Source organism: Festucalex cinctus, chromosome 17 (genome assembly GCF_051991245.1).
Source record: "Festucalex cinctus isolate MCC-2025b chromosome 17, RoL_Fcin_1.0, whole genome shotgun sequence".
In the NCBI taxonomy this organism is placed as follows: Eukaryota; Metazoa; Chordata; class Actinopteri; order Syngnathiformes; family Syngnathidae; genus Festucalex; species Festucalex cinctus.
The window spans coordinates 7,405,568-7,428,964 of record NC_135427.1 but is presented as its reverse complement, the minus strand read 5'-3'; the positions used below and the strand labels follow the sequence as shown (position 1 = coordinate 7,428,964).

The 23,397-nt window shown below is 38.5% G+C and overlaps 1 protein-coding gene across 1 annotated transcript; it reads left to right on the top strand.

Annotated features, from left to right (window-relative positions):
* Positions 1 to 15,265: 15,265 nt before the first annotated feature.
* LOC144005050 (homeobox protein Dlx4b-like) lies at positions 15,266 to 19,262 on the top strand. The gene is made up of 3 exons (XM_077502922.1): positions 15,266 to 15,855; positions 17,546 to 17,739; positions 18,632 to 19,262. The coding sequence occupies exons 1-3, from the start codon at positions 15,522 to 15,524 to the stop codon at positions 18,905 to 18,907; spliced, it is 804 nt and encodes a 267-aa protein (XP_077359048.1). The 5' UTR covers positions 15,266 to 15,521; the 3' UTR covers positions 18,908 to 19,262.
* Positions 19,263 to 23,397: the final 4,135 nt, after the last annotated feature.

The window sequence follows — 23,397 nt, the reverse complement described above, 5'->3', positions numbered from 1 at the left end:
TAGGAGCCTTTGATGTGATGTCCCACCCAGAGGCGTCTTCTCCCTTGGAGGAGACAATACACCAATTCATTAGCAGAGTTGCCTCTTCAAAGCTCAGCCACACTGCATCGAGAAACTCTAAACTCGCATCCCAGACAGGCTCCTTTAAACACCCACTCAACCCCCCCCCCCCCCCCCACCCCACCCCCCCACCCCCCCACCCACCCCGGGGCACTGAGGTGGCGGCTGGATGAGTCCACATAAGTCACGGTAGCCTGCACATATCCCCTCATTCAAGCCTGCAGCACCACACCTATCCCCCTCAGGTGACAGCCGGATTATTGGGCACTGCTATTTTTGCATTCCCGTGCCCATCTTTAAACACGCGGGAAAAGCATCCTTTAAGATCTGGGAAGCTTCTTGTATTTTTCTCTTGTTTAAGCAATGTTCAAACTTTCATAAATTGTATAAACATTATTGTAAAATAAATAAATAAAAAATGCATGCAAAATTGCACACACAAAAATCTGTGAAACAGTGAAGCTGCAAAAAGTGAACTCCGTTATAGCACTGTACTAAAAATGTGTATTAGCCCATCCAGGTAACTTGATTTTGTCATTGTTTGAAACTAATTTGAGTAACGAAAGTGAGTTTTTAGCGTAGAAAAAATAGGATGTGCATGAAATACAGCCACGTGGCATTTGTGCTAATAGCATATTTACTCTATTACTAATTACAGAAATTTAACAAAAATTAAATAAACAGCCAAAGAAATAGGAAACAAGACTGTGCCAAGGTTATATTCCTTTCTGTCATAGTTGAAATATCACTTAATATGCAAAATATATTAAGTAAACTTACGGCAGCTCAAAATATTTCCTGTTTTTTTTTTTTTTTTTTTTTTTTTTGGTGCAAAAATAATTCTGAAAATATGTCCTTTTATTATCTTACAAAAATGAGCATAAATAGCATATTAAATTAAATTAAATTAAATGAGCATAAATTGCATAAATAGCATATTTACTCTATTACTAATTACAGAAATTTAACAAAAATTAAATAAACAGCCAAAGAAATAGGAAACAAGACTGTGCCAAGGTTATATTCCTTTCTGTCATAGTTGAAATATCACTTAATGTGCAAAATATATTAAGTAAACTTACGGCAGCTCAAAATATTTTCTGTTTTTTTTTTTTTTGGTGCAAAAATAATTCTGAAAATATGTCCTTTTATTATCTTACAAAAATGAGCATAAATAGCATAAATAGTATATTAAATTAAATTAAATTAAATTAAATTAGCATAAATGGCATAAATATCATATTTACTCTATTACTAATTACAGAAACTTAACAAAAAATAAACAGCCAAAGAAATAGGTAACAGGACCGTGCCAAGTTTACATTCCTTACTGTCATAGTTGAAATATCATTTAACATACAAAATATATTGAATAAACTTACGGCAGCTCAAAATATTTCCTGTTTTGTTTTTTGTTTTGTTTTTTGGTGCAAAAATAATTCTGAAAATATGTCCTTTTATTATCTTACAAAAATGAGCGCAACATTTTTTGCATCAAATCCTGAGGCGGTGTCGGTGTGCAGTAACGGTTCATTTTTGTAAAAAAAAAAAATACGGTTTTGTGCTCTGTCCTCACCGACCAAAGTGGACCCACTGATGGGCTGATTTTGGCCCGTGTGCCGTATGTTTGACACGACTGCTCGTTTCCAAATGAGAAGCCGAGGACATGACTAAAGTAGGACATTAAACTTTCTTCTTTTTTTTTGTAGGAAAATACACTTAATCTGGCTGTGATAAAGAGTAGCACAAATACTGTAAACAATTTCTAAGGATTGACACAGGAAAGTCAACAAATGCTCTTTTTCTCGTGTTCTAGTCGACTGACGAACAGCTCGTCAAGATCTTTAATGCTGCTGGAATCAGATTGAATTCATAAGAGTCCTTTCATCAAGAGTATTCAAAGCAAGTCCTTCCACTGTGTTTGTTTTTGCTTTTGTAATCCTTTGTTATGACCTCAGGAGGCCATTGAACCACTTGAGGAAAACAAAAAGTCGCTTGACCCGTGCGGTTGAAAGTATTTGTGAAGTGATGAGCTTTACTTGGCACGCGTTGTTTTATCTTGGTATTCTGATAGCGCTTTAAGAAAGTTTGTTTTTGTTTTTGTTTTTTTGCTACACGGCTTTCTAAGATTGTAAAGCCTGAATAAAGACGGCTCGGTTTGACTGAACATCGTTTCATCTCCGGGGCCAAGTTTCGTAGTTGTTATTCTTTGGTGACATGTTTGTAACACGGCAGATTAGTTTGAAGCACGCTCACCCGACGCAATAGTTTAAGAAGCGCTTCAACCTGTGGGTGGCAAAACAAATATCGCCGCCTTATTGTCTCTCTTTTTCTCTCACAGTTTTTCGTTCTTTGCCAAGTCTGACGTCAGCCCGTGAGTGCGTGTACATTTTCTGTTTTGACACCCGTTCCTAATTACGCATGTAAATGATTGATCACCTGGTCTCTGTGAGGGGGGGGTAGCAAAGATGGAGGTCCTTGTTACAAAGATGTGTCTGTGATGATGTCCAAGTTCAGGACACTTTCCGCTGCCGGGTACGGTTGAAAGTGATACCGGCCCATGAGATGGTAGATTAAGTTTTGAGCACCTGCCATTTGAACCAAAGTTTTTTCTCTATTAGTGGGTTTGAGTAGTGAGCTCCACAAGCGTGACTATGACTTTTTGTTTGGTCTAATCCAGCGGTGTCCAAACTTTTTAATTTGAGGGCCACATACAGAAAATCAGAAGGACGCAAGGGCCACATAATGTTATGAAGAGAAATTGTGTTTAGTCCGAAAAATTGTACAAATAATTTATTTGTGCTTTTGCATATTTAGAAAAATGCTGCAGTATATAAACCAATTTATTTGTAATATGGCAGTCGGGTTATTATAGTTTTGGAATTTTTCATTTTTAGTTTTTATAGTTTTTATTAGTTTAGTTCTTTAAAAAAATCCTTAGTTTTAGTTTAATTTTTTAGTTTCAGGATTAGTATTAGTTTGTTTTTTTTAATGTGTATTACTTGTGCGCAATATTTAAAAAACACCATGGACACAAGGTCATCTTTTGGTGCTTTTCTATTGGCTGCTGCTAGATGACTTCACTTCTGTGTGACATACTTTCAAACGTCATTATTCCAGTTTATATCAAAATAAATGTGCTAAAAATCACATTTAAAATCATCCCCAAAGGCTCATGCATTAAATTAATTACATTTATTACTAAACATAAAATGTAGTTTCAGTTAGTTTTCATTTTTTAAAAAAGCATTTTCGTTTTTATTTTATTTCGGTAACAATATTGTTTTTTGAATTTTAGTTTTAGTTTTTTCATTTGTTTTAGTTAACTAAAATAAGCTTTAATGGCACCTGTTTTTTGATACCCTCCTTTCTTACTTTGACCATCTCCAAACATTTTTGTTTTTATTTTAATTGAACTGAGTCAAATGCCATTTTTAGCATATGTCGCGGGCCACTGAAAAATGGACGGCGGGCCGCAAATGGCCCCCGGGCCGTGGTTTGGACACCTCTGGTCTAATCCCACACAATTTAAAGCCGCTCGCACCTCTTTGACACCTGAGGAGCCTGACCAGTTGAAGGCACAACTGAGCTACTGTTGTGAAACGCGATTTGGCTAATTGATTTTGGAGTGGCGAAGTTCAGAGCGCCTGTGGTGGTAAATTGAAACCAGTTTTATGATGCTGGATGCAAAATTCTTGCTCCTTGCTCAAAAATTAAACCGCAAGCCAGAAGTGGGCGCCGTTCACAGATGGGGTTCGAAGCTCCGTTTCCCTTCTTGACTTGGCAACAGCTGTCCATTCATCTGCACTTTGACTCAGGTATGGAGCCAATCTGAGGGCCAGGAGGGTTTTAACCCCAATCTTCTCCTCTCCGCCGTCTCGCAGCCTGGCACACATGGGCCGAGCAGCTGCGCTTCCCATTTGATGTACTGGGCTGCCTGGATGGCTGCCTGGCTGGAGGGAGATAGATTGGAGGGGAAATGGCTTAATTGTCCTCACTCTCACTGCTGGAATGCAAATAGCCCTCCACTGCTAAGCCTCCTCGGCGAGCAAAACCCCACGCTGAGGAGCACCAAAGTTTTTTTCCATCCTTGTTTTAGTGAAGAGGGAGAACTACACAATGCTATGACGTGTTCTCATTGGGGCTTGGATGATTTAAAATAAAAATGTTTTTAAAAAAACACCGCCCCCCTTTGGTGGATGATTGCCCCTCCCCCCACATTTTACACGCCCCTGCACAACTAGTTTGCAAAAGAATTACTGAATTTAATTGAATTCAAACTGTGCAGAATTTTAAAATCCTAAACTTTTTTTTTTTTTTTTGTCAACCAACAGTGCATATTTAAGTAGCCTACATTTCAGTTGTATTTAACTTTTACGTACAATACAAATAAATTACACATGTAGTACTGTTTGTACAAATATTTTATAATATATTATTAATATTTTATAAGTATTTTATTTATCTTGGATGTCAAGTACAGTTTTGAAAATATATTCCAGCATAGTATATTAATGTCTAAACTTTGCAGAATGTTAAAAAGTGTTCCTTTAATAGTAATATATTGATTTGTCACCCTTTTAAAAAGTCTTCGAATAATAATAATAACAATCTAAAAATAATATAATAAAAATAAGTCTTTTTAAGTGGTGTAATTTTACCAATTTCAAGTCTTTTTGTAATATAATAAAAATAATAGTCATTTTTTTGCAAAAAAAAATATATATATATATTTTGCCCAAATCATTTCCCCATGATGCAAATGTTGTTTTTTTTTGTTTTGTTGTTGTTGTTTTTTTTGCGTTTCCTGAAAAATCTGGGTGAAAAAATGACTTAGGCAATTATTTTAAGAAGGAGTCGATATTTAGAAATGCCATATATAAGCAGAATAGAAAATGAAATGATAGATGAGTGCTTTTTATGAGATCCATATTCCCTGTTATGTATTATCTAAATTTCCTTTTTTTATTATTATTTTTTTTCATTAATTCCAACTATCCATATTTTACTAAAATCTGAAAAGAGCAATAATGTACAGTATTAAATTTGGTGAAAATAAAATTATGACCATCAACACACTACTGCCACCTGCAGGACTGGAGTGTAGCAGTATTGTCTGGAGCGTCTTCAAAGGCGTGATGTTAAGCCTTGGCAGAGGTATTTATACTTGGATTTTTATTTTTTTTTCTCTGCACGCAAAATCTTCTTTTGATAGCCCAATCGGCTTCACCATTCATCATTCGGAGGTCAAGCATTTAGGCAGGTGAGGGGTCGTGACTCGTGTAGAAAAGGTTGGAGATGAAAGAGTTAAATGCCGAGGCGTATGTATCCTGTCTGACTTTGATCTCTGCCTCAGGTAGCTCCTTCCTGGCCATCAATCTTGGCCCCGAGCTGACGGGAGGCTGTGCCTTTCTCAGAATAGGCTTGCTCAGACTCAGGCCGTCTCCGCGCCTTGACAAGAGGGCTGGCGTGATGCGTCAGCTGTACACGCAAAGCTACACGTGTAAAGAAGTGTTCTTCATTAAATCTCAAATCGGTCACATTGTTGATTTCGTGTTTGCCGGCTCAGTGTGAAGCTTTTAAAGAGAACCTGCGAGAGCCACGGGGAGGGCGTTGCGGTTCTGAAGTGACGAACATGTCTGCGGAGCTTTTGATGTTGCTTGGCAGGCGTCAGACAAACACTGACAGGCCGATGATGCAGCAGTGCAAGGCCGCCCGCGTTTGAAACCCCGCCGGCCCATCCTGGCCCCGGTCGTCTCGCCCTCCAGTGACAAATGCTTTAATAGGACAAGGTTAAACACCTGAAGCGCTGCAGCAAAAGGTGCATGACGAAGTCGGGGTCAAGAGAGCAAACCTTAAGTGGCGGCTAACTTGGTGGTTTGTAGCTTATGCACTTGTTTATGTTGTTGACATTTTTGTTTTAGTCAAGTTTGAGCTTCTGAACATCGAAGGCACATTTTTAAAACCCCAAATGATTTAAGACATGTTTTTGTATTGGGAAAACTGACTGCTAACTTGATAAAATTATTGAGTACAAAAAAACAAAAAAAAATTAAACACAATTCAGACACTTCAGACAATTCTGCTTGTTGTGTTTGTCTATGAAAGTTGACATTCGATCGGCCGTGAAGTCGAGTTTGCGTGTTGCTCAGCTTTTGTGTCACATTGTACGTTACAACGGAACTTAACACTTGTCAGAAGCAAGGCTTGTTGTCAGCAGCTGAACTTGATCCCCTCAACTTGTTCCCATCGAAGAGGGGAAAGACAGAGATGTGACTTCACCAAGGCAGTGACATCTGTGTGGGTTACGCCACAGATTTCATCAGCTTTCATGGACGGGCGTGAACAAGCATGCAAAAAAAAAGTGTAATTTACAACTTGGAGCACATAAACTAGCTAAAAAAAAAAAAAGTAGTGACACGTTTTTTTTCTGAAAATGTTGCTTAAAGCATATAGAAGGCTCGATGGCCCAGAAAACAAAGGTTGGCTCTAGCGGTGATCAAGACAATACATGGAACTAAACCTTATCCCGATTAACTGTTTTGTTTTGTTTTGTTTTTTCTTTTAGCTATATGTCAAACTAGACACACGGCTGAAGTAGAGTTGTATTTAATTTCAAAACAGCACACAGTTTGGGTAACTTGTAGATAAACATAAATATAGCAAAAATGTGAAATGTTGAAGAAAATAACATCCAAAAACACACTGTTAAGGTATCCGCTAGCTAACTAGCGCACCAGATAGCTAACTAGCGAAAAGCCTTCAGATGCTGCGATACATCCACCAGTTGAGTGAAACAGCAGTTAACAGATGGTTGGTGGCCAGCTGAATACTACTACTACTAATAATAAAAGCAACGATTGACAGATTTGTATTTCATTGGTTGCACTAATGGATTTGCATTGGCTGAGCTGAATAACTGATAATACAAACACATGATAACTTGTCGTCGCTTATTACTTTTAACTACTAAATGTTTGTTGTAGCGTGGCTTGATCTTTACGACTCCCTCTCGCGTGATATTACTTAATTACATGCATTTGCTTTACACATGTTGAGGCTTTTGCATGGCGGGCGGATCAAATGCCCTCAAGCTGTATATTATCGGCCACTGTTTGTAAATTCCTCACCCTTGCTCTACATTAAACCAATTTAAATGAATTTTCATATTTGAGAGCTCTCTCTCTACTTGTTTTTACATTTCCCAATTTGAATATGACATAGTCGGAACGTGGTTTACCCTCCGTTCCTCACAACCGTCACTTGTCCACGAGGCCCGGCAGATGTCCCCTTCCTCCTCCACTTGTCATCCTCGTCACCTCTGGCATTTCAAACCGACGCCGATCTCGCACATTGTTGGCCGTCGGACCACAAAGGGGGGTTCACGTTACCCGGGGGGGCGGGTAACTTCAGAAGGATAATCCTTGGACCTGGTAAACCGGTCCGTTGGCGGGACCGATAGTCGTGTTTCAATTGTTTCTGCGGTTGCATGTGGGACTCCCCGGGGGAAATCATTGTCCGCTTGCTTCGCTATTTCCACCTCCATCTGTCAACGTATGGAAATGAATGACCGAGCCCGAGAACGTCTTCCTGCTTTACATGAAAAAACGTCTGCCGTTTGTTAAATGTGATATGGAATATTATCCGACTTATTTGATTGACTTATTTTCAATACACATTTTTCTCCTCTCACCAATATGTCACATGACGATAACGACCTTACCTGACCTCTTATGCCACCCACCACCTGCCTTACAGCAGGGGTGTCAAACATAAGGCCGGTGGGCCGGATCAGGCCCGCAAGATGATTTTGTAAAGTAAAAAACAAAACAAAAACAAAAAATGTAATGCCAGACCAATAAATCAGACGGCCACAATCAAAACATAAATTTGGAATTTCACAAGCATACACAACCTAAAGGTACGGTTTGTTTAAATATTTCCTCAAATTAAAAAAAATAAAATAAATCATAGACCGACAAACGTGTAAATATGACACAAATTCAATTACTGGTAACAAAAAATACATATGACAAGAATTAACGTCCTTATAACTTCATTAACTGCGCCATACATTGCATTCTGGGAACAATATATATGCAAAACAGGTCGATTTAAGACATCCGGAACTCATACAGGCATTCGTGTTACTTTTTTTTGTACAATAGATTACAGGTGAGCTCGGTAATTTAGGGCTGGCCCACAAATAGCGAAAATCTGCGTGGAGTTGACGGCAATATTTTTTATGTTATATACAATTATTTTACTGATTCAGCCCACTTGGTGATATATTTTCCTCCATGTGGCCCCTGAGCTAATATGAGTTTGACACCCCTGCCTTACAGCAAGCAGGAGTCTCGGTCACAGTTCTACTTACCTCTCACCCCCCTCTTGGAAATGATGCGTGCCAGCTTTTGTTTTTTGCCCACCTCCCTTGGCATTGTGACCAGGATTTACAATGGAAAAACATAGTATATATCCCCAACTCCCCATGTTGAGCTGGTGAATCTGGAATGTGTGCTTTGGCAAGATTTTGTGAGGAGCGTGAAAGAAAACAAAAAAAAAAACAGAGCTGTAAACACCCAGCGTGGACCCAGACTGGCTTCTCTGTTCCAGATGTGGAGCATGCATGCATGAGGCGGTGCTATTAGTGCAGCTACACTCCAGCAAGCAGTAACACAAAACACTACCACTACTGTCCGTCAGCTTGGCCTTGCGAACTGTATTGTAAATAAACTCCCCATAGTCAGTACTGGCACCAAGCAAACATGCAAAGTGGAAGCAATGCAATTTCTTTAATTGTCGCTATTTAAAGCACACGTGATCATGTGACACTACTACGCTCATTATTGCACAAGCTTATTTGCTTAATTGATTCCAGAGGAAATTCCATTCAACTAATCAATTAAAAGTTGACACCGGGTGACGATGCTGTCTGGCAGTCATTATGTAAGCGAATCATTTAAAGTATAGGATTTTACTTTTTTTTTTTTTTTTTTTTTTAAAGGAATCAGTTCTAACCAAGGACTCTAAAGTGTCCTTTTTTTTTTTAAATCCTGACAAAATGTCAAATATGTAACTAGACTTAAACTTGAGCCATATAAATGCCTAATTGAACATTGCTTCAATAAATATAATAGCTTGTTTTTTGTTGTTGTTTTTTTTTAAATTTGAAATAAAACAATTTTTTTTTATTTTTTTTTTAAGAGCATGAATAACATTAAGAAGTCAAACATGACACCGTGACAACAAATGAGCTATTTCCATGAGCGAACAACACTTCCAGTAAGAATTATCATAATTTCTTGGAAAATTAATGAATACATAAATATTATCTTATTTTTTTATTTTTTTTAAAAAAAAGGGATGTTGCATATTGATGAACACTTACATGCAAATATGCCACATTATTATAAGATAAATTTTGGCAGGCTGATGTAACATTTTGATAGAAATACAAAAAAAGGGTGAAAAAAAGTCACAAGCAAACCAATTATTCCAATGTTAGTCAAATAATTCCTTCAAATTCAAAATTCTGTTCTTTTTTTTTTTTTTTTGAAATTCTGTTCAAGTTGGGCCCCGTCATAAAGATAACAATGAACTAAGAAGTCCTTCATTTAAAAAACATAACAAAAATAATTCCACTTTTTTTTTTTTGCATTTTAGTCCGTTCCATCTGAAATGCATCTAATGAGGATCATTTTTTATTCTAAACACCTAAACAGGTGTGTTTTCGCTGCGTAAACATTTAATCTCATCTTCCCACGCGATCATGTGACATGCCGGAATTCTGCCGGCTCTTGTTAGGCTGCCAACGCACACACGATCAGCACACGGGCAAACTTGAGGAATGACAAACTGGCGCTGCGCAAATTAAGCTTCCTTTCTGACGGGGTGCCTGGAGGAAAGATTTGCTCAATCATCCTCTGCCACCTCCTCTTTCTTTTTCCTCCCCTTTCCTGAGGCGCAAAACAGTCAAGAGAAAAATCCTATTGTTTGCATTGGCTTTGTTGATGCACGACGACAGAAAAACCCTTTAGACCACAGACAAAGTCTTAATCGTGTAAGCCAAACACTGAAATGCAGATGCTCGTCAAGAAAGGTGAGACATCGTCATGGAGGAATCGAACTTGGCTTTCCTTTATCCGAAGATGCGGAACTATGAATGGCAAACCTTTGCTTCAATGGCAGTTTCTCGACTCGCGCCATGTCGAGATTGGCTACATTAGGACCCGCGATCTAGTCCTGGTCCATGAAGACGTCATTTTGGCCAGACATGTCAAGTCTCTTTCTTGGGAATGTGTTCTTGGTCTTCTCTCCCGGACACCAGGTTTGATGCTGGCTGATGTTTGTCCTCTTCATTAAAAATGGTGACTCAAGACTCAAGATCTGACCTTTTAAAGGGGGGCACAGTATGAACTTGGAAAAAAAAAAAGCTCAGCACATACTGTATCCATCAGCCACGGAGATGGGACCAAGTTGCAAGTAAGTCTTCAGTCTTCTTAACCTTCAAGTCTCAAGCAAGTCCCAAGTAATTTTGTCTTGGGAAAGTCCCAAGTGAAGTCGCCTTAATACCCGCATCAGTTATCTGATACAGTGTCTTGTTTTCCTAAAGAGAGAACACCAAAAAGGTCTAATAATATTGGGCAATATGTGCAGGGTGTCCTAAAAGCCACGATACACTTCCTTGTTCTCTTTTGTTCCAGCCTGCTGCTACCACCACTAAGGAGAACTCCTAGAGCAGGCGTCCACGCAAAATCAGGGATAGTCTATCCGACGGCCTGCACTTGAACTCAGCATCAATAAAAACTGAGTGGATATTTCAGAGTGATAAAGCTTTGACTTCAGGTTGATGATGATCAAAATCTTACACATCTGGTCTCCAGTCAAGTCCCGAGGCTTTAACTCCCAAGATCGAGTCGAGTCTTTGTCAAGTCATCAAAACAGCGACTGGAGTCGCCTGGAGTCTCTGGTATTGACTCTTGCCTAAATCTTTGGGATTCCATCTCACAACCCGGTTCCCGTCAGGATTCCTTTGTGGATTGGAAGAGCATTTCCACCAGTTCTTCTCTTGTGAATGTCCGAAGTCTTGTGGAACATAGCTTATGGACATCTTGCACAGCTCCATCTTCCTGAAACCCTCCAGTGACTAGAGTCGATTTGAGTCTTTGGCATTGACTCTTGCCTAAATCTTTGGGATTCCATCTCACAACCTGGTTCCCGTAAGTATTTCTTTGTGGATTGGAAGAGCATTTCCATCAGTTCTCTTTTGTGAATGTCCGAAGTCTTGTGGAACATTGCTTATGGACATCTTGCACAGTCCCATCTCCCTGAAGCCCTCCAGTGACTGGAGTCGACTCTCTGCATTTAATCTTGCCCAAATCTTTGGTATTCCATCTCACAATCCGGTTCTCGTAAGGATTTCTTTGGGGATTAGAGAAGCATTTCCACCAGTTCTTCTCTTGTGACTGTCCGAAGACTTCTGGAACATAGCTTATGGACATCTTTCACAGTTCCATCTCCCTCAAACTCACCAACGTGAGCAATGGTTGGTTCGTCACGTCCTCTGAAGTGTCTACACTTACGTTACATTTTTGTACTTCCAGTAGCACTTTAGGACTTGTTCTTGATAAATTGTAGGCAGTCAACGAGTACATTTTTTGGAATACCCTGTATAGGAGACACTTGTTCTTCTCGACTGTTGTTGGAAAAACTGCGGGAACATGATTTGGTTTATATCCAGACAGTTTTGTTGAAAATACTGGCTCAGGATTGTGATTGGCCTCATCTTCTGTAATGGATCCTTCTTGCTCTACTCCTATTTGAGAATGCAGCCTACGTTTTGTGTTCAGTTTCTCAAAACCTGTCGACAAATCATTTGTGTCCACATTCATTTCGAAACCTCACGCTGAAATGGGTCCACGTGGGTCTCCTGTTTGCGACCATCTCGCAATGAGCGCTACCTGTGATAATACATCCCTGCATGTCATCGGGGACACGCGACCTGTCAATAGCGTGATCGTGCCCCCAAAACCGAGGCCGGCTCGAAGATCACAGCTATACTGCAGTTGCTCGGGAATGCGCTCTTTGGTTTTAGCCGCAAAGAATGTTGTCAATCTGCGTCACGGCCTCATGACGGACGAACTTGACTGGTGTGTGTGTGTGTATGAGTGCACGTCGAGGACACGCACCTGTGTTGAACACGCCTAGAACCGACCGGGTTGTGTGCGACGTGTAGGAGACGCCGCCGAGTCTGGGCTGCGTTGGAGAACGTTGAATGTTTTGAAAATGTTTGTATTAAGAGACATGGCGCGGACCCATCCCTTTGCCCCATGACTGCAGGGCTCGCCTTTGTTCTTGGCTCCTTGTACCGACGTAATTACAAGCCTGGCAGGGCCTCCCGTCCTCCTTGTGTGTTTGTGTGTGTTTATGTGAGTGTGCATATACACCTCTCATGCGATGGGTTGTCTTCAGTATGGGAGACTAAAAGCTGCCTCTGAATTTTCTTAATGTCTTTGGTGCCATTTTCTCTGGACTTTTTATTAAAGTACCAGTTTCTCCTTTCTTTGCTTCTCATCTTTTCATTGGAGGAGACAAAGGTGTTTTCACTTGTCCTACAAATTTTGTCTTTGGGCACATTTTTGCCTAAATAAGCATGCTGTTGACACAATGTTAATTTGTGGGACCAAATACAAGAAGGAGCACAAATTGAAGTACAAGTTCTCCATTGAACTCAGGATTTTATGTCCTCTTTGGTCCCATTTTAAATCCATCCACTTTGTGTTGTGCTAGCCTCGTCCTAGCTAGCGCTAAGCTAGTTCGTCACTTAGGACTGGTCTTTTCAAACTTTTTTTTTTGTTTGTTGGTAGCACAGTGTGAAAAACCAAGGTCTATTTTCTTATACTCAGACTAAAATAGAAGATTATGTGAGGTTATAAATTCAACTTTAACAAACTTTAATACTTCATCCCCGTTGTGTTGTGCTAGCCTTCTCCTAGCTAGCGCTAAGCTAGTTTGTCACTTAGGACTGCTCAGTGTTTGCAAACTTCCTATTTATTATTATTATTATTATTATTATTATAATTTGGTAGGACAGCGTGATAACCAAGGTCTACTTTCTTATCTTTAGACTATCGAGTATTATGCGAGGTTATAAATTCAACTTTAACAAACTTTAATACTTTTGGTAGATGTCAGGTTTGGTTTGTCCCAACAAAATAAGATGAGCTAAGCTAATTTTTTATTTATTTTTTTTTAAAGTGATGTCTTTTTGTTAATAAAAATGTTTTTATAAAAAAAAAAAAAAATCCTTATGTTGTTCTGTTTTACCTTCTTTACCAGAAGCTGAAGTCTCTCACAAAAAGAGTGGCGCCCAAAAAGAACACTTTGTTGTTTTTCTTTTGACCGGCATAACTGCTTTGATGTAAGAGCCAGAACAATTTGAACCAACACCTCTTCTTTAATTGTCACTAAAGCAACGTTTCACATGCCTGTGGCCATCTATGACGACATAAATGAATGGAATGAGCTTGCAACGTTGCTTGTTTGGGGACGTGAAACCAGGGCAGAGATGAAGATAATGGCGTCAAAGCACAATATCACGATGCTTGTTTTTTTTTTTTTGGTTTATAAATTAAGAGTTCACATTTTGTATTTCACCATTTTTTTTTTTTATATTGACAACGCAGTTCATATAGTGACAGGATATCACAAGTGTTCACACTCAATTTCTGCGGGCTTGAAAATTTCTACTTGTGAATGAAATTGTTCCATAATAATAATCATTTGTGGCTTTGTTCTGGCGGCCTGTTTTGGCTGCGTGGGGATCGGGAAGCAGTCCAGCCCCCAGCAGGCAGGCAGGCAGGCAGGCCTTCACGATGACTGCATGTGTAGCTGCAGGCGGCGTTTAGTCGGACCTGACCAAAATGATGGGTTTGGACAGCACGACAGCAACACGCTCAACCCACCAAACGCCCTTTAAAATGCGAACATATCTTATACTGTACATTTGACGGCTCTATTTAGTTTAGTAGAAACCGTTTTTTTTTTTGTGTGTGTCAGCATGTTTTCCTCCACTTGTGCATTTTTTGCAGCGTTTAAGGATGACGCTTTTTAAGCCTCAGGTTATATTTTCACAATTTCACTCTTGTCCTGTGTGCGTTTGTGTGTCTGCATTTTTTTTTTTTTTTTTTGCCGAGTCTTGCACCACTCTTCCACCCTCTTACCACATCCGTGTTTTACCCACTTTTCCCATCATTGTTTATTTTATCAACCATGTCATTTAGTCACATCAATGCACACGGCCACGTGTATTTTGTTATTTTGATTTTTTTGAGTGACATATTTGCACACGAGTATTTTTGTTTGGAATTCAGTCTTTTTTTTTCTCCCCCGTTTTTGGGAACATTTTAATGGTAAAAAAAATGTGGGGGAAAAAAAATCACTTACATATTTATATAACCTGGAGGTGCAAATACGATGTTTATATTTGCGCAAGATTTTGCTCTTTTAAATGCTGTGCATTGGGGAAATTTATTATTTGAACTGCAGAAAAATCCACGAATGCAAAAAAAAATAAAATAAAAAATTGTCAGAAAATGTATCATTTTTTATGGCTATGCAAATGATTTCGTTTGTGGAATCATGCTTAAATTATTTATGTTAGCATTTGACATCTCTTCAGTAAAATGATTTAAAAAATAAAAATCAATTTTAAAAAAAGATGATGTAATGTACGTTGTCATTCCATACGATTGGTTATTAATGATTTTAGTGTTTGACATATTCTTCTCCAGCAAAATGATTTAAAAAATTTAAAAGCAATAAAATAAAATGATTAAAAATAAAAAGGCATGCGGCCATTCCACATCGAATTTTGTTTAAAAAAAGCCCGTGCATGGGTACAAATATTCCACTGAAATATTTCAAAGCAATTTCCTCCGCGGAAGTTCTATTCAAGAAGATCTGAAAAAGGCAATCAAATCTCCTAATGATATTAGTCGTGCGACTGCGCTTGAGGCGCTATTTGGACGTTATTGTGGCCTGGAACAAACGCGTCTGTCAGTCAGCACATGATGAACATGATTAGATGTGTTGCTGTTGTATAGAAGGAGGTCCCAACATGCGTGCCCGTGCAGAGCCGCATCTCAACTATAATGAGCTTGCATGCATGCAGCGCCACTGACAGTTTGCGGCTGAAGGCCAATCAGAGGGAGCGAAGTGGGGGTTGGAGCTTGCAAGGCAGAAGACGAGCAGTGTGTGGAAGCTCTGCACGCATGGTGTTTGATGAGCATTGTCAGCTGCAAAGAATATTTTTTTATTTTGTTTTATCGGATTTTTCGAGGAGCTCTGGACGCGCGCATCCACTTTGGATCTTCTCGCTCTTCTCGTGTGGATTTTCTACAAGTTCTCCTCCTCCTCCGAACTCATGAAACCATCTTCTTCCCTGTGTGGACGCTCGAATGATGTCCATGGCTCTCATGCCTGACACTCTCAATGGCCCCGACCCGTCCAAATCGGCCTTTCTGGAGTTCGGGCACGCGCGACCGGCTCACCAGCAGCGCTCCGCGGGGCTGCCTCACATTTACCCCGTGCACGGCTTCCACGCTGCCGGCCATTCGCAGCACGACGGCTCGTTCCCGGCCGGCGCGTCCTATGGCCGCTCTTTGGGCTACGCCTACCCCGGCGCGTCGAATCCTCACCCGCAGTCTGCAGCTTACATGAACTATCAGCACGGCAGCAGCAGCAGCTCCGGCAGCGGCAGTTTGAGCCTGCACGGACGATTAGAGCACACAGGTATGCAAAAAAAAAAAAAAAAAAATCTTGTTGGATGCACACATTTTCGCGTGTTTGCACTCATTCAAATCAGAGCAAATCGTCACTAATATAAATACATACATGGGTGTCAAACTGAGAGTTCTGCACCGAAATGCAGTTATTTGGCTTCGGGAACATTTTTAGTGTTTTTTTTTTTTTTTTTTTTTTTTTTAAGAGAACCAACCATTATTCTTTGCATGATATCACAACAAATGGTTGCAGAAAATGGAGGCTTTAAGAACCAGTAATGAACCCAGTAGTCAACAACACTCAAAAAAAAAATATTTGGATCAAAAATAAACCAAATTGGTTTTAAAAAAATAAACGCTTAAAAATTGTTGGGCAAAAAATAACCCAAATTGGGTCAAGAAGCCTGCTTGGGTCATTTGATCCAAGTTTCAGATTTGATTTTTACTTCAGAGTGAACACTTTAAAAATAGTTTATGTCAAAAACAACCCAACTCTCTGTGGTATTTATTTAAACCAAACATTTGGGTCAAATAATTCCCCAAACAACCTAAAAATATACTTGATTTTTCTTATTTTAGTTTTAAGTAGGGATGTTCGATACCACTTTTTCAGACCGATATCAATACCGATACTTAGACCCTCAGTACTCACCGATACCTACACCAACTGCCGATGCCAGTAGTACATTTTGACAAATAAAAAAAAATCACTAAAAGATATTTTTAAACAAATATATTTCCTTTAATTTTGACAACAACAAAAAAAATAGCACAGTCACTCTTCAATAGTCTTAACGCTCAAAATAAAACACAAAAATGCTCTTTTAGTTTAAGATTCACAATTTTGAAGTATTTCCAAACCGGTGAAGTTTTGGTGAAAAACTGTTGCAAGCTAGCACCAGTTACAGGCAAGGAGGACTCACTTGACGTCTTCCCCCTCTGCCATCGGTCGCTTGGACTCGTCTGCGTCACGAGTACTCGAGTACTTGAAAAAAGGCTGGTATCGGCCCGATACCCGTATCGGTACTCGCCCATCCCTAGTTTTAAAAATAGTCCAGTTAAAAATTACTCAAATGTGCTCAAACAGCCACCGACCCAAGATTTTTGGGTTCAATGAACAACCCAAAAATTGGGTCGCTTTGCACAAAGCTTTTGAGTTATGTGGGTTCAATTACCCCAACAACCCACCCAAAAATTGGTTGGTCCCTTTTTGACTCCATTTTTCAACCAATTGTTTTTAGAGTGTTTGACGCATTGAATTTGAAATAAGGAAAATAGTGACAAGGCAATATTTTCGTATTCAACTCTTGTCAAATTTATTTAAAAACAAAAGAAGCTAAATTCCAATCAATCATACAGTTAGCAAAACATGACACATTTTCCTCTTCAGTAGGCCACAAAAAAATGCCAAAACTTGCCCATGGGCGTTGAGTTTGACACCTGTTTTTAACAGCAAAGTGGAGATAGACAATCATTTTTTAAGCTAATTCAAACACAGAGTTAAACAAAGCCTTTATTATTAACTGTTAGGAAAATGTAGAGATAGATAGATGGATGGATAGATAGATGGATACATAGATGGATGTAAATGTGCATGCACCAGAGCGTTTTTTTTTTTGTTTTTTTTTTGCCACATGCCTCAAACTTGCTTGATCACTTATTTGCACGATAATAACACACTTGATTGCTTTCCCATGCAGATCACGACAAGTCCCCCGCACTGGAAAGCAGGGACGTGCGTTTAAACGGCAAAGGGAAGAAGATCCGGAAGCCTCGCACCATCTACTCCAGTCTGCAGCTGCAGGCTCTGCACCAGCGCTTCCAGCAAACCCAGTACCTGGCCCTGCCGGAGCGCGCAGACCTGGCGGCCAAACTGGGACTCACGCAGACTCAGGTGCGCGCCGACTGCACGCACTCATACGTTCAAAAAATGTAATTGGAGCTCACTAATTAACTTTTTTTTTTTTTTTTTTTAACCACAAGTTAAGAACAAAAACTACGCGACACGTTAGATCCGCCGGTTTTTTTTTTACAAGTGTGATAATTGGACGCTACTTGAAATTGCTTTAGGAACATTAAGTTTGATTAGCCTACGTGTAAGAATAAGAATGTCAAGGCTATAAATCTTCTAATTAAGACGCAGCTCTTTTTTTTCCGATGTAAAAAAAAAAAAAAAAAAAGCTCGTGTCAAAAAGTCATTAAATTATTCCACTGTAGAGCTCTATGATCTCCAACAAGAGTTTTTTTTTACATCGAAAAAAGACAGTAAAAAATTAATTAAATAAATAAATAAATAAATAAATAAAAAAACTCGTGTCAAAGTCATTAAATTATTCCACTGTAGAGCTCTATAATCTCCAACAAGAGTTGTTTTTTTTTTTTTACATCGAAAAAAAGACAGTAAAAAAAATATAAATAAATAAATACATAAATAAAAGCTCGTGTCAAAGTCATTAAATATTCCACTGTAGAGCTCTATAATCTCCAACAAGTTTTTTTTTACATGGAAAAAAGAAGGTAAAAAAAAAAAAAAAAAAAGCTCGTGTCAAAAAGTGATTAAATTATTCCACTGTAGAGCTCTATGATCTCCAACAAGAGTTTTTTTGTTGTTAATTTTTTACTGTCCCATGTTCCACAGTTCAATCAAAATTATTTGGTTTGTAGTAAACACTCAGTAATATTCCAACCAATTAAGTGAGATTGAATATTTTCCCGCAATGTTTTGTAAGTGGAGCTCGACCGCTGATTGGACAATAACACGCAGGTTTATTTCCTCCCCCTTACAGGTGAAAATCTGGTTTCAGAACAAACGCTCCAAGTACAAAAAAATCCTGAAGCACGGGAGCGGACCAGAGGGCGAGCATCTGAGCAGCACCAGCTCGGCCTCGCCGTGCTCGCCCCAACTTTGGGACGCGTCCATGCAGGCTAACAAAGCAGCAGCAGCAGCAGCAGCAGCAGCAGCAGCAGCAGGCGCGATGTACCCCAACACTTACAATTTGGGCCACTGGTACCCCAACCAGCATCCTCACCAGGATTCCATGTCCAGGCATCAGATGATGTGAGTGGATTGTTTGCCGCCGACGCCACGACGTGAAACCGTTTCAGCAAGTCGTCTGTTTTGTGGCTGGATTACACGCGCTAATTTGGCGCATCGTTTGACGGGACTTCTGTTGAGACGAGACACTGAAGAGGACCTTTTTGAACAACGCCGTGTGCATGATTATTAACAGAGGCGTTTTCCATGGCGCACATTCTCCGAGTATTAAGCTAGCAAACAGATGTGGGGACTTTGTAATTATTGCGGAGATGTCTGCTTCGCATGCGCAACATGTCCCGCCAAGCGTCAAGAGCGCGCGGACATTTGAGCGGAGCCCCGCAACAAATCCGTGTGAGCTGCAAATAAAACATTGTTTTGAATTCAACACATAAAGATTGCTTAGCTGCTGCTATGACTTGTGATGAATCCAGTCTTTTATTCCTGTTCTCACGTAAATGCGTCATGCATACGAGCTATACCTCATATAGTGAACCACTAAAACAAAATATATATATATATATATATATATATATATATATATATATATATATATATATATCAAACTATTCCATTTTTCAATTTTGATTAATCACTCACTTAATTGAAAAAAAACTTTTATCAACATGTTTTTCCCGCCAAATTTGAAGGGCACCTGCTATGTGTTAACTCTGTTCCAACGTAACGAGCTATACCTCATATAGTGAACCACTAAAAAAAATTATATTTATACATATGTATATATATATATAATATATATATATATATATATATACAGGATGAGGATGTCTTCCACATATTTTGATCCACTACACGCTCTCATCCTCCTCATATAATTCGTGAATACTTTCATCATTTAAACTGGAAAAAATAAAATAAAAAATGAGCCAAATATTTTGACTAGAACAAATATTCGGAATGTCATATGCAAACACGTGTTAAATGTTTTAGTTTAATGCATGCAGTTATGCTTTTTGCTCAAACACAACATGTGCTACCTTTAATATAACAATACGCTGTCAAATTTTAGGATAATTTGTGGTTAAAAATTAATAGTATTATTAATATTTGTTAATACATGACTAATATGATATTTGTTTGTGATTAATGATTAATCATAAAAAATATTATTTATTAATCACATTTATTAATCAATTATGAATCACTCGGTTAATCATTAATTGAGTTAACACTAACTTTGATAGCACTTATATGTGTATATATTTATTTTTTATTTTTTTTCTTTCCATTTAAATTTATTTTTTATATTTAAATTTTTAATAATATTTTTAATATCTGTTTATTTGTTTATTCATTTATTTATTTTTAATTTTGGCAGTTTTGGTCCTCCTTTTAACTATTGATTAGTATAGCCTATAAGAAACAATTTACTATCAATTTCCTTTCAATTAGGCGAATATTTAAACCTCATTCCTGTTAAAGTCATGATGCAAAGCTTAAATTGTCGACGTTTAGCTCAAATAATTTCCTAAAGTGTGTAATAGTGTTAGAAGTAGTGCAAATTGACTCAATCCTGTCAAAAGTTGTAAAACAAGCAGTTTGTTATGTTCATCATCACACTTTCTGGCTATTGAAACCATTAAAATAATAAGAACCAATAGGTTTTAAGTGTAAGCACTTGTTTCCAAAAATAACATCATAAACAATGCTCCATTGCTGTTTGCCTCATAAAAATACCTCTTCGCTCCCTTATTTAACTCATTCACTGCCATTGACGGAAAAAGACGTCAAATGATGCATTTCTGCTGGGCTGGCAGTGAATGTGTTAACCTCATTGAAATTTCTTCAAGGATACCCTCACCTCTTTTGCCGCTCCATTTGTGTCTTGTACGAGTCGAGTCAGGAGAAGAAGAGCTGAAGAAGTCACGTTGGAGAAAGTTCCCTCTTTTATATATGCACGACAACCTTTCCTCATTGATGATGATTACGCGCCTTGTTGAGCATTGTGACGGCACGTCTGGGAAAATTATAGGCAATTTCACATCTCCAGATTACAATAATAGCTTGTGGAGTTGGACCGGTGAATCTTTGAAAGCAATTATCATGCAAGGGGACACTCAAAAAGCTTTGAATAAAGCCAAGTAGATACGACGTCTGCTCGCTTTTTGATTGCGCGTTCTCAAAAAAGAAGCCAAATATCATCAGGCCTCTGCAGTGTGGCGATTATCCTCATTAAGTGCACTGACGTGACATGCGAGCGTATGAGCGATAGGGGTGGGAACCTCTGGGTGCCTCACGATGTGATACGATCTGCGATGCAAGGCTCACCATAACGATTATCTCTCGATATGACGATACCGCGATTATCGATAAATTGGTCAGGTATTAAATCCACGATAATCTACGGAAAAACTACCGGTAATAATAAAATAATTTAATATAAATGAATAAAATTAAATAAATAAGATAAATAAATAATCAAAAAAATAATTCATAATAAAAAATACATAAATAGAATGTAAATATATAAAATAATATATAATTATATAATATATAATAAATATATATAATATAATATATAAATAAAAAATAATACAAATAAATATAATAATAATAATAATAATAATAAGAAGAAGCTCATGAGTCTTCTTCGCCTCAAGACTTCCGTCCATTTCCCCACCACTCTTATGAGGGGCTCCCCCTAGTGTTCTGCCAAGGAATTGCTCAATAAGTAATGAACAATGGAGCCGTTATAGTGGCTGAATATTAACGACAAATATCGCGATACTTGTGTAGGCGTATCGATAATCTGTCGGGAGACAAAATATCACGATTTATCGCGATACTGATATATCGTCACACTCCTAATGAGCGAGCAATTTGGTTTCCTCTCAAGCGAGTGTTGACTTCACTTCCACGGGACGAGACGACGGCGACGTTTCTTGCCCAGATTCAAAGCGGGAATCAAGTTTGGCAGGCGTCAGGCGTCGCAAACACGCCATTGTGTTTACATCCTCGCAGATGACACGATGTTGACTTATACTCCATCTCTGGAGACTTCCTCCAAACCATAATCACTACTTTGCATCCCCAACTCAAGTCTTCGCCCTTCCAGTGTGATGATTTATGCGATTGGAGAGTCGCGCTTTGTTCCCGGAAGGATTGGATCGGAGTCACTTATGATGTGGATCAACGCGCTGTATTCTTATGAGTAATTCCTACGATATCCAACTAAAAGCTAAGTATAACTTACAAGCATTCGAAACATCCTAAACACAGAGTGTTGCAGTAAAAGGGCATGCCAAAAATAACACAATTTCCCGCTAAACGGCAATCAAAAAAGTATATTCATTATTTTCATATATACAGATCAGCCGCAAGATTAATCCAAGATTTATGCAGGGGAAAAAAAGGCTGAATTTTTATTTAACAGTACAGTTTGTGGTTGTTGTTGCTGTCATTGTGGGACTGTGCCGTTGTTGGTGCGGCTGTTGTTGTGCCGATTGTTCTTTCGTCTCTCCCATGGCTGCACAAATCTTATGCCATGCTTTCACTTTCTATCGCTGTCATTGGTTTCAGGTGTCATAAATATGGTTTTAAAATGATTTGTTACAGTTTCGAGGTATTCATTTTAGTTTTGGCTCATTTTTGTGGTCGACTAAACCGGGATTCTTTTTCCAAGCCCTTATAATTAATATGTGTATATACGTATATATAAAAAAAAAAAAACACTGTCCCGTCCTCGTCCTGGGCTAACATGGGCTAACATAAAAGAAAAAAAAAAGAAAATAATCCTGTCCTGTCCCGCTTCTTGTGAAAATGACTCGTGTCCTGTACCGTTCTCATTTTGGAGGTTAGCTACATAAAAAAAAAAAAAAAAAAAAAAAAAAAAAAGAATCGGCATGAGTTTTTTTTTTCTTCTCAGGATTATCCTGTTCTCGTCTTCTCCCATGAACTCCTGTCCTTACCCAATCCTGTGATTAGATAAAATTGACTCTCATCCCATGGGAATCCCGCATGATTCCCCCCAAAAATATCAGCTTCTACTTCTAGTGCATATATGTATGTATGTATATATGTATCTACCTATATATATGTATATTAGGGGTGTTACATTCAAGGTTTCACATATTAGTTGCATATTTGTCCATTTAAGACTTACGCACTAATGATTACTTGAATAATCAATTAATCATGTAATATTTTTTTCCTTAAACAGAGGAATAAGATTTTTTAAATTATTCAATCCAAATTTCCATTTATGTATTACCCCCCCAACTCTCTGACCTGAGTATAAATAGCATCATTTGTCCATAAAATTATTGTAAGTGCACCTTTCGGGACGCTCTCTGGCAGTGAGAGCGCCACTGCCACCTACTGTAGTGGATGTGCAATTACAGTTTATTATTGTATTTATTTTTTTATTTTTTTTAAATCATTTTAATAATTAACTTGTATGAAATCCTATCATGAGCATGTCCCTATCAATGAAGAAAGCCGGTTAAAGACACACACGAACATCTGTACAGATTTTTAGGCCAGACATGGACATAAATA